This window comes from Lampetra fluviatilis, chromosome 3, assembly GCF_964198595.1.
Source record: "Lampetra fluviatilis chromosome 3, kcLamFluv1.1, whole genome shotgun sequence".
NCBI lineage: Eukaryota > Metazoa > Chordata > Hyperoartia > Petromyzontiformes > Petromyzontidae > Lampetra > Lampetra fluviatilis.
The window spans coordinates 17768232-17784208 of NC_136277.1; the positions used below are offsets into that span (position 1 = coordinate 17768232).

Consider the following 15977-nt stretch of genomic DNA (forward strand, 5'->3'; position numbering starts at 1 on the left):
TTTACCATCAATAACTCGTTAAATGTGTTGTAATCTTTCTAAATAAACAACAGTCCATTCATAATGCACGTAATTGAATGAATAACAATATGTACAGTAATGCTATTGTAAAGCATAGATTAAATATATATTTTTTCAATAAATGTTAACTGTTAAATAGGTCAACAGCATTCTGATAAATTCCACAAGTCGTATGAAGCAGCTAGTTTCTTCCATTACAACAAATTTCCTTTGGATTAAAGTACTTCCATTGTTTTTGGAATGCTTAACACTTGTGCATCACAGCATGTTTTAGGGTATTCCTCGTTTACGATTGGTAATGTCTCTTGAATCATTTTTGGGATTACAAAACAGTTTACAGTTTGTTTGAAAGTACAATGACTCGTTGGCAGAATTTAAAAATGCTTCTCTCACTTCTCTGTAATATTCATTCTGTGCATTTGGTGAGCTTCCATTAACAGCGACTAAGCCACTTAGTCCTAGCGAGGCAGCCCATGCATCATTGTTAAATATGAAAAATGGCAGAGTAATGTGTTCAAACTTATCCGTTTTGGGTACTGAAAATGCCCTCTCCACGGGCAAGCCGATGTGGACGTTAAGTAACTCGGCCTCCTCCATCAGTTAAACTATAAACTTTGCAGCCTAACTCGTTCGGCAGGGTTGATGGTGCCACGGTGCCGGGTGTGTTTATTACGGGAAGAATCTGCGCTTCAGTGGCCACGATGTGTGTGGGAGCTCCGTGGAAGCCATTACACCTGAAGGCTCGTCAATGTCGAAACGCGGTCCCATACTCTCTCACCATTTATGGGCTCGGGAAGCTGGCAATGCTCTTCCCCTCATGGGATCTTTCTGCCTTTATTGCCATTGCAGTGCATGGTTAGCTCCCTTATATTCACATTGGATGCATTCTTGAAGCTGTTTTGCCAAATTAATAGGTGACCTGCAGGTTAACGTTTAACTTTTGAGCACTTTTCTGGAAGAAAAAATGGATAACCCAATCGTCTCAAAACATGCGTGAACTTTCAGTAGAACTCACCTTGATTCTAGATGTCAATTGTTTTGTAAACGAAATTCCAGGCTTCTTGGTTTGAACTTTGCTCTGGCTATCATGCTTAAAAGACAATGGGCCCAAGATCATTTAAATAGATTCGGATATAGTTGAGTTTTTTTGAACACCGAAAATTTTCAATAAAAACTGTAAAAGTTGAGTCAATTATGTTTTGATGTGTAAAAACGTGGAACTAAACTGTTTATATCTGTCTATAGTGCTTGAATTTAGAGGGACCATCTAAGTGTATATCAGGCAAAGCGATTGAAGTGTACACACCCTGATTTGGTTCTTTATTCCATGGATGGTTGACTTTGGGGCATTGACAAGCCTCCTGGCGAAATCCCAATTCAACCTTTGGTCTCTGGGAGATTGCTTATCTCCTGTGCTGTCTCAGTCGTCTTGGACCCCCACCCACTGGCCCTGTTCCTGTCCACTCTCAATGCCTTCCTCTTCTGCTCTCTGCCAATCAATGTCTAAACATTTTTTTAAGCGTACACACACCGCCTATCCCCATGATGCACATGCCATTGTTTTTGTACAGCATCTTGAGATGCGGTTACACCAAGCTGCTCTTTCAATCTCAAATGGGCATTTCGTGTCGACGAACGTACAGCATTTGCATGCTTACGGAACGTCGCAGCTTAGGGCTTAGATGATGGCATCGGCAAAGGTCAGTTAGTGCTTCCTGAAGCATGTGGTATGAAATGGCTGAGGATGAAAACAAAACTGCCTCGACTTCACCAATGAATTTGCGACGATGGCTAAGAGTGGAATACTTTAAAAATTAACTTTTAATAATGGATGTCCTTTTGGCAACATTACATTTTCATCTCATCGCGACCGATTACCAAGCGCTGCGTACGCGACTCTAAAAATGCACATTGTTACTGTCGAAATGCAAATTTCCGTTCAGTGTCGTCCTTGGAAAGCAATGTCATTATGAACAGCTTTCAAGTGAACCATCACGTGAAAGGCTTCCTCTAAAAGCGGCCTTTATAGTTGGGTTCCTCCGAGGCTCTTCGCCACCAACGTGGCGCTCTCGTGCCTATAGATCGTACACAATTAGAAACACACTCGGCATGTTAATAGTGCTGCCTTAAAGGGGAACGTTTAATGTAGGCAGCGTTTTGTTGATAAACTGTGAATAACGCAACGAATAATATATAAATTTTGATTTAAAGCTTTCGTGACTGCAGGTGTTCATCTTATTGGTTCTTTCGGTAATGTCACGTAGAAGGGAAATAATAAAATAATAAAACATAATAAAATAAAATTCTCACGACGTTTCGGCCACAACGCAAGCAGCCGTTGAGGACGGCCGTTGAGGACGGCTGCTTGCGTTGTGGCCGAAACGTCGTGAGAATTTTATTTTATTATGTTTTATTATTTCCCTTCTACGTGACTTTACCGAAAGAACCAAGAAGATGAATAATATTTATCCATTGTAATTTATATGACGACATCAACCCCTCCCCCTCTGGTCTTTGCACCTGATTGGCTCACAGAGACGACATCACATTTACCTCTAAGACCGAAACAGGAGGATTTCTCCACTATTCTCGCTGTCGCCTGATGATGCTGGTTGTAATTACTGGGTGGAAACATTGTACTTGAATTGTAAATGTTGTGGGTTTACTCTCCAACATACCGGTGTACTAAACTGGTAACTAATTGGCATGTTTTGTTTGTGACAAACCTTGATAATTGGCTATTTAGATATGATTAGATCTGCCAATCCTGTGCATTTGGTCTTGTTGGCTTTTCAAACCTAAATGTGATTAATTTCAGAAGAACTGAGAGCATGTGCTGTTATATTGTAAATTTGCTTGTTCATGTCCAAAACCCCAGCACATCACAAGTGAAGGTGCACTTGGTACATTCCATTATTCTTAACTTTTGAAAACAACGTGGTGTCATTAATCCTCAGTGTTACAGATTTGACTTCTTAAATGTGACATCGAGTTTTCCCTTGTGCAGAATTCATATTTGTTACCAAGTCTCTCGGCGATAAAGCTCCTCTTGTACGTGAAATACTTTGCGATGCAGGGAATCTTAGGAACGCACGCGGAATGACACAAGCTGAATGTCAATATTTCACAGGAGGAATACCAGAAGGAGGGCATTCTCTGGAACACCATTGATTACACCGACAACCTCGGCTGCATCAACCTCATCAGCAAGAAACCCACAGGACTGCTCCACCTGCTGGACGAGGAATGCAAGTAAGAGCAATTCCATGGATTCAACTTCAGTTACCGTGATTCGATTACTCACTCGGCTGCTGTATTCGGATTGATTTGTTACTTTGCAGTCCAGCTAAAGTTTTGTTTCTCAGGTACATTTCTGCTCACGTTAGAGGTGGTTAAAAATTCGTGTGACTGGTAATGAAAACGTCTTGCCAATTAAATTCTTCACTTATTTTGGTACCGATTAATAATTCCCAAAACATAAACATGCCTCTAATGTACAGTATATATGTGTTTCTCCACAATGTGTTGTATTAAAAAAAAACAAGCAAAATGTGGTTCAGTCGCGGGAAGGAGTGAGAAAACTTTGGATATTTGCAGATGTTGAAAGGTGGAGCTCAACAAATGCTAGAATAACTGCATTTGGTAAAGCTGCATGGGGTGAGAAAGTGGTTACCACGGTGCTGGAAAAAGCGATATATCATTAAAGAGGTTTGGTAACTCTAGAGGGATTTGTTTTATTTGCATTGAAGGTATTATGTTTACCAGAGTTTTGCTGCATACTAAAGCCTGCAGGTAGAAGTACAGTATTTTCATGGTTTAACTGTTGTTGACTGAACAGGAAAAGGTTTTTGTAAAAAAAAATACATCCGCCAGTTGAGCAACTACTAGAAAAGAGCTAGGAATATGAAGGAGCGTTTGGGATTTGTCATTTAGACTTTACACACCCGTTAATTTGTGTTTTCAGAAGGGGTTTTGAAAACGTTTAGTTGCCGTGGTATTCCAGTTAAGGTATTCCAGTTGCTTAAACACTTTGCATGATGGGTCTCGGGCTTCTGTGCCTTTGAGGAGAGACTGCACACAAAACCACCACAGCAATGTTGGTTTTTTATTGTGTTTGGCTAAATTCCAGCGCTGAGAATGAAATGTATTTCTCTGTAGCAGGGCATATGGGAAAGTGGGCTCCCTATAGTGTTGATACAATGTTCACTTGAATGGATGTCAGAAGTAGTTCTGTGATCTTACCATCCGTGGGGCAGTCTCAGACAAACAGCAGTGCTTCACTGTTCTGTGCATGGTCGAAATGGATATTCTGCTTCATAACGCCGATGGCACAGTTGGAATTAAACTGGAAAAAAGACTGAAGAAATCAAGTCGTGAATCATCCGTAATTGTTGGATAGGTGCTCTGTACAGCTGCATTTGGTCACCCAATTTTTTCAAAGTTTTGCTCAAGTATACATTCATTAAAAGCATGGATGTGTTGCGGAAATAAAGAAAACTAGGAATTACAATAGATAGTTTACACTTGAGAGAATTGGAGAATGTAGCTTTTGGCAGTTGTAGGTACAGAACATGAACTCTGAGCCCTCAATGTGAGTTTTCCTCGAGTTACATTTATGGCAATGGTTAGGAAAGGGACCTCTGCATCTTCACCACAGGTGTCAGTTGCAAATTAACAATGTGACACGGTCGGGGGAGTTGAGGCGTTAATGTGCATGACACAGTGAATTGTAAGATTGAAATCAAAGGATAGATTGCTTTTGCAGGAGATTAAACACTGTCTTTAAACTTTATTATAGAGGGTCAGTTGTTTGAGGTAGGCGCCATGGCTGTTAATGTCGAGCCAAAGAGCTCGACTCGCGATCTGAAGGTAGAACTCGGATTGACGACACCGTTGCTTGGACAGTGCGCAGCATGCGACGACTCGCAAGAACTGCCGAAGACAGGGCCCTGTGGTGTAGGATAGTCCATCTCCACAATAAAGGTTTTTGGGTTAGATCGCGGAAATATAAATGTGCCGTTACACCCGCCCACAGCCAATTAGTAAGGTTTGTCATGTAAACACACTGTGCCGTTTAGTTACTACTTTAGCACACCGGTGTGTTGGAGAGTAAACCCACAACATTTACAATTCGAGTACGATGTTTCCCTGGTAATTTCAACCAGCTTCATCAGGCAATAGCCAGAATTGTGAAGAAGTCCTCTTTCGGTCTTAAATGGAGGGAGTGAAGGTGATGTCATCACTGTGGGCCTATCAGGTGCAGTCGTAAATTACCTCGGATCATGTTAATCTGAGAATATGCTGTACCTATTGTTGGTTGGGTTATTCACAGTTAATCAACATACATTATGTTAATCTAAGTGTATGTGGAGAATATTATTGGCTGCTCACAGTTAATCACCATAAAATGGAAGGATTATTTTTTAAGTTTAATTTGCATAGAAACATACGAAGGTAGAGTTAGAGTACACGTGCAAGCAGAGGCTGTTAGGAATTTAATTGTAAGATCGTGACGTTTTGAAATGGAACATTTAGGAAAGTAGAGGAGGAGGTTGTGATGGATGGGGGGGGGACACATGCAGGATGGAGGAATGCTGGTTACGGAGATTGGCATGATAGTGAGTGTCCAGAGGTTGGCAACCAAGGCGAGACCCGAAGCCAGACGATGCCATACAAAATCTGAATCTTTATTTATACTGGAGGAATCCGATGAGCTATAAAGCTATTTTTCACACACGTTCAATACAAAAACACGATAGCAGCACAAAGTATAGGGAAGGTAAGAAAAGCCCACTGAGATATTAGATTATTTTTCAGAAGCAACCTGGCCACAAATAGAAGCTCAACAAAGTAGCTTGTCGCGTGGGAATTTATAGCAGCCAAACACTGGCAGAGCAGACTTTGGAGGGTCGAGTGTCAACTGTGCAAAACTTTTGTGGCATCTTGCAGAAGGAAGTGATGGTGGCACCATGACTGGCATTGGGCACCATGACCTTTTGATCTTGATGTGCATACAAATGCAAAGATCCCTCTCTTAGCATACACATGCAGTCACCAAAAGCTGCACGGCATTTATCAATCGGAAATGGAATCCTTTAAAAGCAACCTTTTATAACATTGAATCAGGCCAAAGAGAATATGACCTCTCGAACCTTCAAGCTGAAGTCTTGTATCGCAGCATTGCCTTGGGTACATTGTACTGTTGCTGCCGTTATTTTACACCTGAAATAAGATAGTGATTGAATTAAGCCGTACACTTTTTTTGGTGACGTCTCTAAAGGTTAAACTCATGATGTATGCCAACCTGGCCGTGTAATTGTGTAAATAAAACTATACAACGCAAATAGCGAAAACACTTTTCAGGGCATTTTATGCACACACTTTGTGCCCTGTCACTCGAAACACCTCGCTCATTGTGGATACAACCCACATTTGCTGCAGAACAAGTGGGTCCTTCTAGCAGAAGGAGTAGAGAAGCCTTTGATGCCAAATGCAGAATGCACGACAGTGACCTGCAAACAGCACGGAGCAAACCCAGTCACCCGCAGATCATTCTGATCCACAATCGTTTTAGATCAACAACAAAATGTATTATTTTTAAACGGTTGCGTTTTACAATGTAATACGATGTAATATTAGATGTAATATTAGTCGTGCAACACCACCACCAGCTAAACATGAGCCCCGCCCTGCCGCAAATATATTTGCAAATTCAACCACTGAAACCTTAAGAATGACAGAATTTTTATTTTGTTTTATTTTTCTATCTACATGCCTTCACCGAAAGAACCAAAGAGTAATGACATTTATACGTTGCAATATGCAATGCGCACGCTACGACAAAATCGTAGCTTTCCACAGAGAAACGTTTCCCACCGCAGAAAGCCGCCTTCGGCCTGGTTTGCTGGATCATTACAGGCAGGAGTAGATTCACCAAGCCAGTTAGCCAACCTCCAAAGTGCACGGCCAATTCAATGTCAAACGTCGACACCCCTGCAGCGATGCATTCTAGAGCATAACCGGTTTTGTAACCGCATGACATGCCGTTACGTATCCCGCCTGCCGTTTGTGTTTGGCTGGGGGATTATGATTGAGCACCTGAGTGCAGCACAGCAAGATGGCTGTGGTCCAGCCCAGACTCGATGGCTCGGGGTACTGGCCTTCTTTAGAGAGCGTTGTGAAAGGCAACCGATTGCTTTGCTGCTGCTGCTGGGCACGGCTGCCCTCTACGGCATTATTGATCCGCAGGGAAGCGCTTCAAATATGACACTGTCACTCAACTCTTAAGCAAGTGTTGCTAGTTGATGGCAATCCAGGGACCTCAAGTGGCATTCGTTCGGCATCGGAGGGAGTGCTCCTATCGCGATGGTTCGACAGGGATTGTAAACGTTACGAACACTGGCACCTTGTTTTCTGCGGCTGTGAAACGTGTATGGCACAGGAGACCGTGATGTGTGCATTCACGTGAATTAGTAGCTTTCGTGCTTCTGCAAGTGTGTACCGCCTGATAAAGTGTGTAAAATATTAAAGTAAAATTAGCACCGGGAGCATGCCTAGAATTGGTGTTATATACGTAAAAATCTACCATTTTACACTTAGTGTGGTCATATAGGGCTTCGTGGAGTTGTTTGGCTATTATAAAGCTCTATAACACCCCACTAGCATCACACACCCAGCCACGCTCTGCAATACCCCACTAGCGTCACACACCCAGCCACGCTCTACAACACCCCACTAGCGTCACACACCCAGCCATGCTCTATAATACCCCAATAGCAGCACAAACCCAGCGGTGCGGTGTAATTCATTTAGGTACTAATTGTCTTCCGAAAGTGGCTTTTTGGCATTTCCTGAAGAATTAAGGCAGAAGCAATTAGCAAGCCACCATATCTCAACTGTGGATTGTTTAGGCTCTATTTAGGCTGTGCATTATTGATGTCCTAAATCTCCTAATGGGTTAATGTTTTAGTTTTCTACTAATGTGTGTTTGAAAGTGCACTTAAAAAAAAATGCTGCCTTTTTTAAGCTTGCATTTTAAGACAGCAGGATTATCCACCTATGCCCTATAATATACCAGAGCTAAACTGTATTGTACTGGATATTACTCTGATGCTGCAGTTAATTTGTAATACAGTAACTGACTGTGACATTTAAATCACTCTACATTCAAACAGGATATGGCTTTAGGGAAAGCATTGTTGCTGTCTTGCTTGCTTTAGAATGGCAACTTATCCTCAGGATTAACTCTTTCAGAAGGACCTAATATCTTATTTTACATGTCCTTTGTGCAGTTATGAACTTTTTTTTCTATCAAACATGTATTTGTTCATGAGGCCAGATGAGCCAAGTTATTGAGTTTTCCACAGCGTGGTCGATATGATTAGACTTTGGAGACATAGGATCGATAATAATGCGGGACTAGTAATGCTTTCATTCTCGTGGTGTACTGTATATATGAACATATATATATGAACATATATACAGTACACCACCTGAACTTTGCATTATAGCCATTTACTGCTTGATCACTAATGCAGGCCATATCCTGGACTCACTTTAGTTCTGCATCTATTCAATCAGCCTATCACTAAATTATCCATAATGCTCCCCATGTCGTCAGATGTCGAGAGCTCAGCAAGGCTTGAGGCCGGAGAGCACTTGGATGGGGGGGGGGGGAGACGATCGGACAAAACAGGCGTTGGAGGCTGTGGGCTTACATGTAGGGCAGCAGGGGGCAGTGCAGCTAAATCCATTATTGTACTTTACTTCTATTGCCCCATGGTTGTGCTCCCCGCCTGCACCAACCTGCATTGACCAGCGTGGTGAAGTATGACCACCAGTGGCGGCTCCTGCAAAATCTCTCAGGGGGGGCAAATGTCTGGATGATTGATAAGGATAAGGTCCACCCATGCAATGGATAAATTAACAGCTTAAGCATGTAAAGGCAACTTCACTTCTTTAATATTAATGAAAAATAAAGTGACTCTTACAATACATCTGGTTTGTTTCTATACTCACTATTAAAACAAACCACTCAAGTTTCTTTTATTAAAGATTCCACTAGGTGGCGACAAATTATATTGTTGGATGAAACGTGCTTACGTATGATGACGTAAGCACGTATGATGACGTAAGCACGTTAGGGCGAGCCCTCCCGGAAGCCATAGAGAATGCATTGCAGCGCCCCCGTTCGAAAAAAAACATCTTTGAATGTAAGTCTATGGGACCACTCGGGGCGATTCTCAGCTGGAGGGAAATCGCCCAAAAAGAGGCGGTACTCCACAGAACGTAGCATGACGCTGATTGGACTATATCCAGAGGCACAGTGACGGCTAGCGTGACTCTGTGGTTGAATGACATTGGTGGTGCGTCGCCCAATCGCCCTAATGAAGAAACCGCCCCTGATGACCACATAACCCCCATTACCTGTGTCCCGCGCGGGACGTCGCTCCACATGAGGCCCCCCCCTGCATGACGTCATTCCACATGAGGTCCCCCTGTGTGACGTCACTCCGCATGAGGCCCACCCCCCTCATTAATATTCATGAGTGGGTGGATTTTTACACTGACGCAGAGGAAGGTCGAGCAGAATAAAATAATTTATTACGCAAAGTCGCTTCAAATATGACGTTTCTTTACAGAAAGTGATGGTAAAAAATAAATATACTCAGCACAGTGCTACATCCGTGCGTGATGTCCCTGCAAAAGAGGGCCCCCACCCTCTTCATTAATATTCATGCCCACGTGAAAATTTACACTAACGCACAAGAAGGTTGCGCACTCCGCATCATGAGCGGGTGACGTCACTCCACATGCCGCACCCCTCCCCAATAACCATTACCGGGTGACGTCACTCCACATGGAGCAACCCCCCCCCTCATCATCAATAATCATGAGCTGAAAATTTTTTCTATTAAATATTTCAGATTTACTCTTTATATAAGCTAGTTACAAAGAACTGCACATGTACATCTACAATTATGGCATAATTTGCGAATTTTGAATCATTAGGAATATTTTACATTTTTACCTTTAAATTATGCATCTACGCCGCAAGTGAAAATGCATCATCGTCATCCTCATTTTAATGCTCGCACTGTTGCCATATGTGTTTCTTCAGCCACAATTTACCTAATATCCTGGATGCATCATGGCAGAAACCAGTCTATTGAATTCCCACAAAGGTGGGCTCTAAATGGTTGATGGGCTGAGTTGACATCCAACCTAGCATTCTACCAACATTGTCGTCCGGTATGGTATACGTGTGGTATGTAATACCACTTTTATACACTGGCGCAGCTTAGCCGAGTCAGCAAGGGACCCTTATAGTAGGGGTTGGTTTATTTGCCAAAGCGTGATGTGGTAGTCTCGCAAGACAGCTGAATCTGGCTCAGGTCAAACCGGGCCAGTGGTAGCTCAAATGACGCGTTCATTGCATGTGCGGTCAGCATACTGCGAGGACAATGAACAACATTGCGTCACAGCCTCATCTACACGCAATTAGACTCGTTCATTGCTTGTGCCGTCGGCAGCATGGCTCCTCTTCAGCGGTGGAATAACAACCCCATGGTGCCATGGTGGCGAGATGTTAACTGCTTTGCCTGGTATACAGGGGATCATGGGTTCAATCCCGACCCTGATGCCTGTATATGTTTTGGGTTTGCATGTTCTCCCCATGATTGTGTGCAATTTTCTCTGGGTCCTCCGGTTTTTCCCTTCAGATTAAGAAACAATCATTTGGAGTATTTGGCTGCTATACATTTCCACATGATAAGCCACTTCGTTGAGCTATCATTTGTGGCCAGGTCGCTTCTGAAAAAGAGCTATATAGCTCAGTGAGCCTTACCTGGTCAAATACATTTTTTAAAAGTTTTTTTCATAGTTTAGCTCGACACGCCCCGAAGTGCAGCTCAGTTGCACAGAGGAAAAGATGCGCAAGTTGTCGTTTGGACCAAGTCCCCGTACCGATCGAGCGCCCTGTTTGTTCAGCTTTCCCCAGGCCACGAACGAGACGCTGCTGGCCAAGTTCCGCAGGCAGCACGATGGCAACAAGTACTACGAGAGCACCGCCGTGATGGAGCCCGCCTTCATCATCAAGCATTACGCTGGCCGCGTCAAGTACTGCATCAAGGTCGGCATTCGCATTGCACCGGTTTCCGTGATTGTGTCCGTTTTGGGACGGGTTAACACACCTGCTGAAAAGGGACGAGAACTCCAGGAGGTCAGGCAGCTGATGGCATCCACGCACTGAACATTCCACAACAAAATAGGATATTATTTCTCACATGCAATTATTTGCCAATTTTAGATATTGGAGCCACTGTACTGACAGGGATATATTGGACGGTTATGATAATTTAATGATTGAGTCCAGTGTGTGCTCTCAGCAGGGTACCCAGAATGATCAATATTTGAATGCCTTTATAGCAAATTTTCTATGTATGTGTTTATTGTAAAAAATGTATCATTGTTCTTTGTGTGCAAGTCCTTCTTTAGTGTAGGTTATTAAGTCGGTAGTATTTTACTCTCCTGTTAGCAACATTAAGTATATATTTTCGACATCTTTTCAATATATTTATATTTACTTGGTCTTATAGGATAATTTTTGGGCCTCTCTGTTTAACTTCTCACAAATATAAATGCACATCTTTAAAATGAGTCATGAGATTCGTGTGTGACTTTGTAGACAGTTTAAGGGCACTAGACATCATTGATCATGGCAATTCAAGAGAGTAATTGAAGAGTACCGGATATTCTTGGAACCTTTCTCAAAATATTGATTTACCTCTATATAACGTGGGCTTTTTTTCATTGCAAGCTCAGCTGAATATTATAGCCTGTGTCAAATTAAAGTATTAAAAAATGTCTCCAATGACCCTCAATACAGTATTTTTCATATTATAGGATGGTTCACCGTTTAGTGAGAAAGCTAAACGATCAGAGCCAAGGTCAATTAAATAAAGATGAACTCGAAGTCTGTGGACAAACTTGACTCGTGCCTGGGTGAAAAGGGTTAGACATGACCGGAGGTTTTTTTCTTGTCACCTTGAGAAGCAGACCTGCGTAGGGAGATAGGATACAAGTTATCAGGAGTTGCGTTGTTGTACAGAGAACAGTCTACCCATTTCACAAAGTGTTGAAGATGGAGTTTGGGGGCCAGATTGGTTTGATTTTTATTTGGCGCCAAGAGACGTCTCATGTAGCCAGGGATTTGCCAGCGTTAATCACGTGTGTACTATTTTTGTGGAATTTGACTTTCTCACAATGAAACTAAATTGGCAGTCGGTTGAGTTAGAAGGTCATCAGGGGGGTTCTTGATTACACGTGCAGATAATTGTTCATGGCCTCTTATCACCTCAGATTTTCTTTCTGCTGCAAAATTTACTTGAACATAAATTATATTTTGAAACTCGAACAGAATTGGTGTGGGTAAGGAGGAGATGCAGGATAAAAAAAAATGCAAAGCTTAGGTCGAACCATTGAACGACCTTCAGGTTCATAAAGGACGTCAAGTCAGGTTGGCAGCAGGTAGACAGTTCCCTCCAGGTATAACCTCTCCATGACTAAGGCAGAAAGTGTCTTTGTGGCGATGGCTGTGTTTCGCTATCTAAAAGTAACAAGGTTATCATCACAGAGAGCCGATGATGGATGATGGCTTCTGAAATGGAATTTATTCTTTTTGCCTTATATATTGTTACATGTATAAAGTTTGTATTGTTTGTGTATTTTGTAGAGTCCCAATCCTGCTTTTTGGGTTATATTTGTGTATTTTTTAGGGTTACATATAAGCACACAGCCAACCGTTCAATCATCTGTAGTGCCAAAGAAAGTACGATCTGTTTGTTTTGTAAGAACGACATTGAAGAATATCAGGTGTGAACTAATATATTGCTTCCAGATTTATCTGACTATCAAGTCTAGCACAATTTCAATTAAATTTGTAAAAAAAAATACAAATTATAACTCGTAATAAGGCTGCAGCCCCGCAATTGCTTGCTTACGCTAATGCTGGTGAAAGGACCTCCACGAGAAGAAATTCTAGAGAGCTCCTCTCGTGGATGTTTTGGCCTACTCTTCTACGCTGGCCAGACATTTATCCCCACAACACGTGACCTACGGATCGACCGTAGTGTACCCATGCATAAGCTGCTGTTTGGACTGAGTTTGGGAGATGTAAGAAACTTGTCTATTGTTTCAACTGTTACGCCCGCATATCGGCAATCTCCGTATCTAATGGGACGATTTAAATCTAGATTGAAAGCTCATTTCTTTTAGAACCGCTTTTTGTGTTTAGTTTGTTGTCCTTCCCCCGCACCTCCGATTATTAGCATGGTTGGCTACACACGTGGTGCAAAAGAAGTTCAACATGCGTACATGCATCACGTTATTTCCGCAGGACTTCCGCGAGAAGAACACGGACCACATGCGGCCGGACATCGTGGCTTTGCTGCGGAGCAGCGAGAGTGCGTTCGTGCGCAGCCTCATCAGCATCGACCCCGTGGCCGTGTTCCGCTGGGCAGTGCTGCGTGCCTTCTTCCGAGCTGCCTGGGCCTTGCGTGCCCTGGGCAAGAACGCCACGGAGAGCAGCAAGCCAGGTAAGGGCACCCCCACCCGTGTGCGGTCAAGGGGCTCGGCGTTGGTCAAAGCTTTTCGCTTGGCATTTCAAATGCATAAATTCACATTTCGTGCCCTGAAAATAATGTTTTGTTGTTGTCTTTACTTTCTACGCTAGTTATGCATTGGGCAAGCACACTAGGGTGCTTAGCGTTTTGTTTATTGAAGATATCGGGACTAATTAATGCGTTGGTGGAATAACAACACATTCACTGATATGTTCTGCTTATTTTGGCGGTGGAATTCATGTGAATTCCTCCTCGGTGTTTGTTGCTTTTTAAATAGTTTATATGTACTTTTTTGAGCACAACTATTTCGTATAAACAGTCAGCTGGAAATGTAATTATTTATAGCTGCCTGAACCAGCTGCATCAGTGTATCATCGTTGTTATTGATAAGAAAGAAGGGTTTTTTTTCAAGTAAGTTGAACATTAAAATCAGCAACGTCAAGGTGTCTAACATTACACATCATGTGTTTTTTATATTTTGAAACAGATGCCCGAGGATAGAATGCATTTTTAATAAAACACGGCCAAAAGCCTTGTTGGTCTACTGCAATAGTCGCACACATTCCCTGCACACTTGAGGTTTTACAGCAGCACCCAAGTAACTGCAGGCCCCAGCATAAATTCAGCATGTAATCTATCGTGGTGTTGCTAAGTAATTAATCTACATAATGAGCCTTTACGTTGAGCTTTTTCGCAGATAAGTTGCACAGGAAATGCTATCAGTTGCTGGCATCATTGCTGCTACGCTCCCATTTTGCTCTGAGTTCAAGCATGATTTCACACTAATTTTCCCCGGGAACAAGGCATATTACTGTGGGAATTGGATTAGAATTAGATTTCTTTTGTTTTGTTTGCTTTTATCTTGAAATTGATTATATTAATTAGCGTACAAATGGTCACATGTAAAATAGAGTATAAATAAATGAAAAGTTAAAAGGTAGACCTTCATTAAGCACCTTAAAAATCCCTACTTTGGAGGTGTATTATTTAAAATCATGGTAATATTAAGATATGCAAGTATTCGATATACAGCATATTTCGGCCATGAGACCAGACAATTCACTTGCCTGAGGTGGCATGATTTTAAGTGGTTCCAATTTCTTACGTGGTCAATGACAGTGAATTTTGTGATGACCATTTGAAACGAGTAGGTTATCAAGTAATTCACTCTTATTAGACGTGAATACATTCGTACAACTAAACGTTTTGCTTACTACCGTAAGTGGCATCAATTTATGCGCTGGTCCATGGACTTAAACGTATGAGGTCTGCCATGAATGTCATGCATGTTAAACTGAAATTAAATACAGGGTGCTTAAAAATGTTGTAACACTTACATGGTACTTTTGTCTTTAATGGAAAAGGAACGGATAATACGCTGCAACATAACAAATGTATGTTAATAGCTTCAAAAAGTCACAGAGTCTCCACTTGTTCACCGTCAATGTCAACACGTGCCTGGAAACTTCTCCAGGTGGTCTCCAGAGCCCAGAGGCACATTTCTCGTTGTATGTTGCAAATTCTCAGGAGCGTTAAAACATTTTATAAGCACCCTGTATATCTACGATGTTTAACATATGCATATGTCATGTAGGTTTAAATGTGCTAAACTCTGATGTTATCCCTGTTTTTTTAACGTGTTCTCATCTGTGTAGTTTTTGTAGTGCGAACTTAGTATACAGGCTCTGTTAACTGTCTCTCTTTTAATTTTGCTCCCACCAGCTCACTGGGTATCATGGATGACACGTGCAGGCATTGCTGTATGGGATTGATTTTGAGAATTCATGTCGTGTTCTATGCCGTTAGTCAAAGGAGACAATGTGCCAAGAGTGGTTGTCTATTTTTTTAAGCAATGTTTTTGTTGTTTGTGTTCTTTGTTAATTTTGCCCGATTGTTTTCGATGCTAATACAAAAGTTAAACATGGAAAGTGTAGCAGTGCTAATTTAAGCAGTGCTCATCCCCGTGGCATTTCTGGGCTCATGGTGAAGATGCCGCATTATCATGTGGGTGACCGCTCTCTCATCAGGACAGCCGCTGTTTGACTTCGCACAAAGTGGTGCTTATTTTATTCACCCAAATGTTAGCTACGTGTTAGTGACTAAAATTAACAAGCAGTAGTGATAGAATCTTTCCTTTCATAACTGTGTGATTTGTGGTCACTTACATCAGTGGCACTCTGGGTCTTAATATGGACAGGTCTTACAATCGGTGGTTTCATTGCAAAATTAATACCTGTCGAGGTCTTTCAGTATCTTCACAGGGAAGACCTCGGTGGCCGAGTACAATTCTAAGCACCTCTGTGCCATTGCCAGTTAAATATGTGCTCGCCAATT

At 42.1% G+C, this 15977-nt stretch overlaps 1 protein-coding gene across 8 annotated transcripts in view; it reads left to right on the plus strand.

Annotated features, from left to right (window-relative positions):
* LOC144953668 (unconventional myosin-IXa-like) overlaps positions 1-15977 on the plus strand; it is a 192078-nt gene that overhangs the window by 106277 nt on the left and 69824 nt on the right. For all 8 annotated transcript variants that reach the window (XM_078884247.1, XM_078884257.1, XM_078884251.1 and 5 more), the window contains exons 12-14: positions 3152-3273; positions 11011-11152; positions 13418-13616. In XM_078884247.1, the coding sequence (XP_078740373.1) occupies positions 3152-3273; positions 11011-11152; positions 13418-13616 (463 nt within the window). The remainder of the gene's footprint in view (positions 1-3151; positions 3274-11010; positions 11153-13417; positions 13617-15977) is intronic.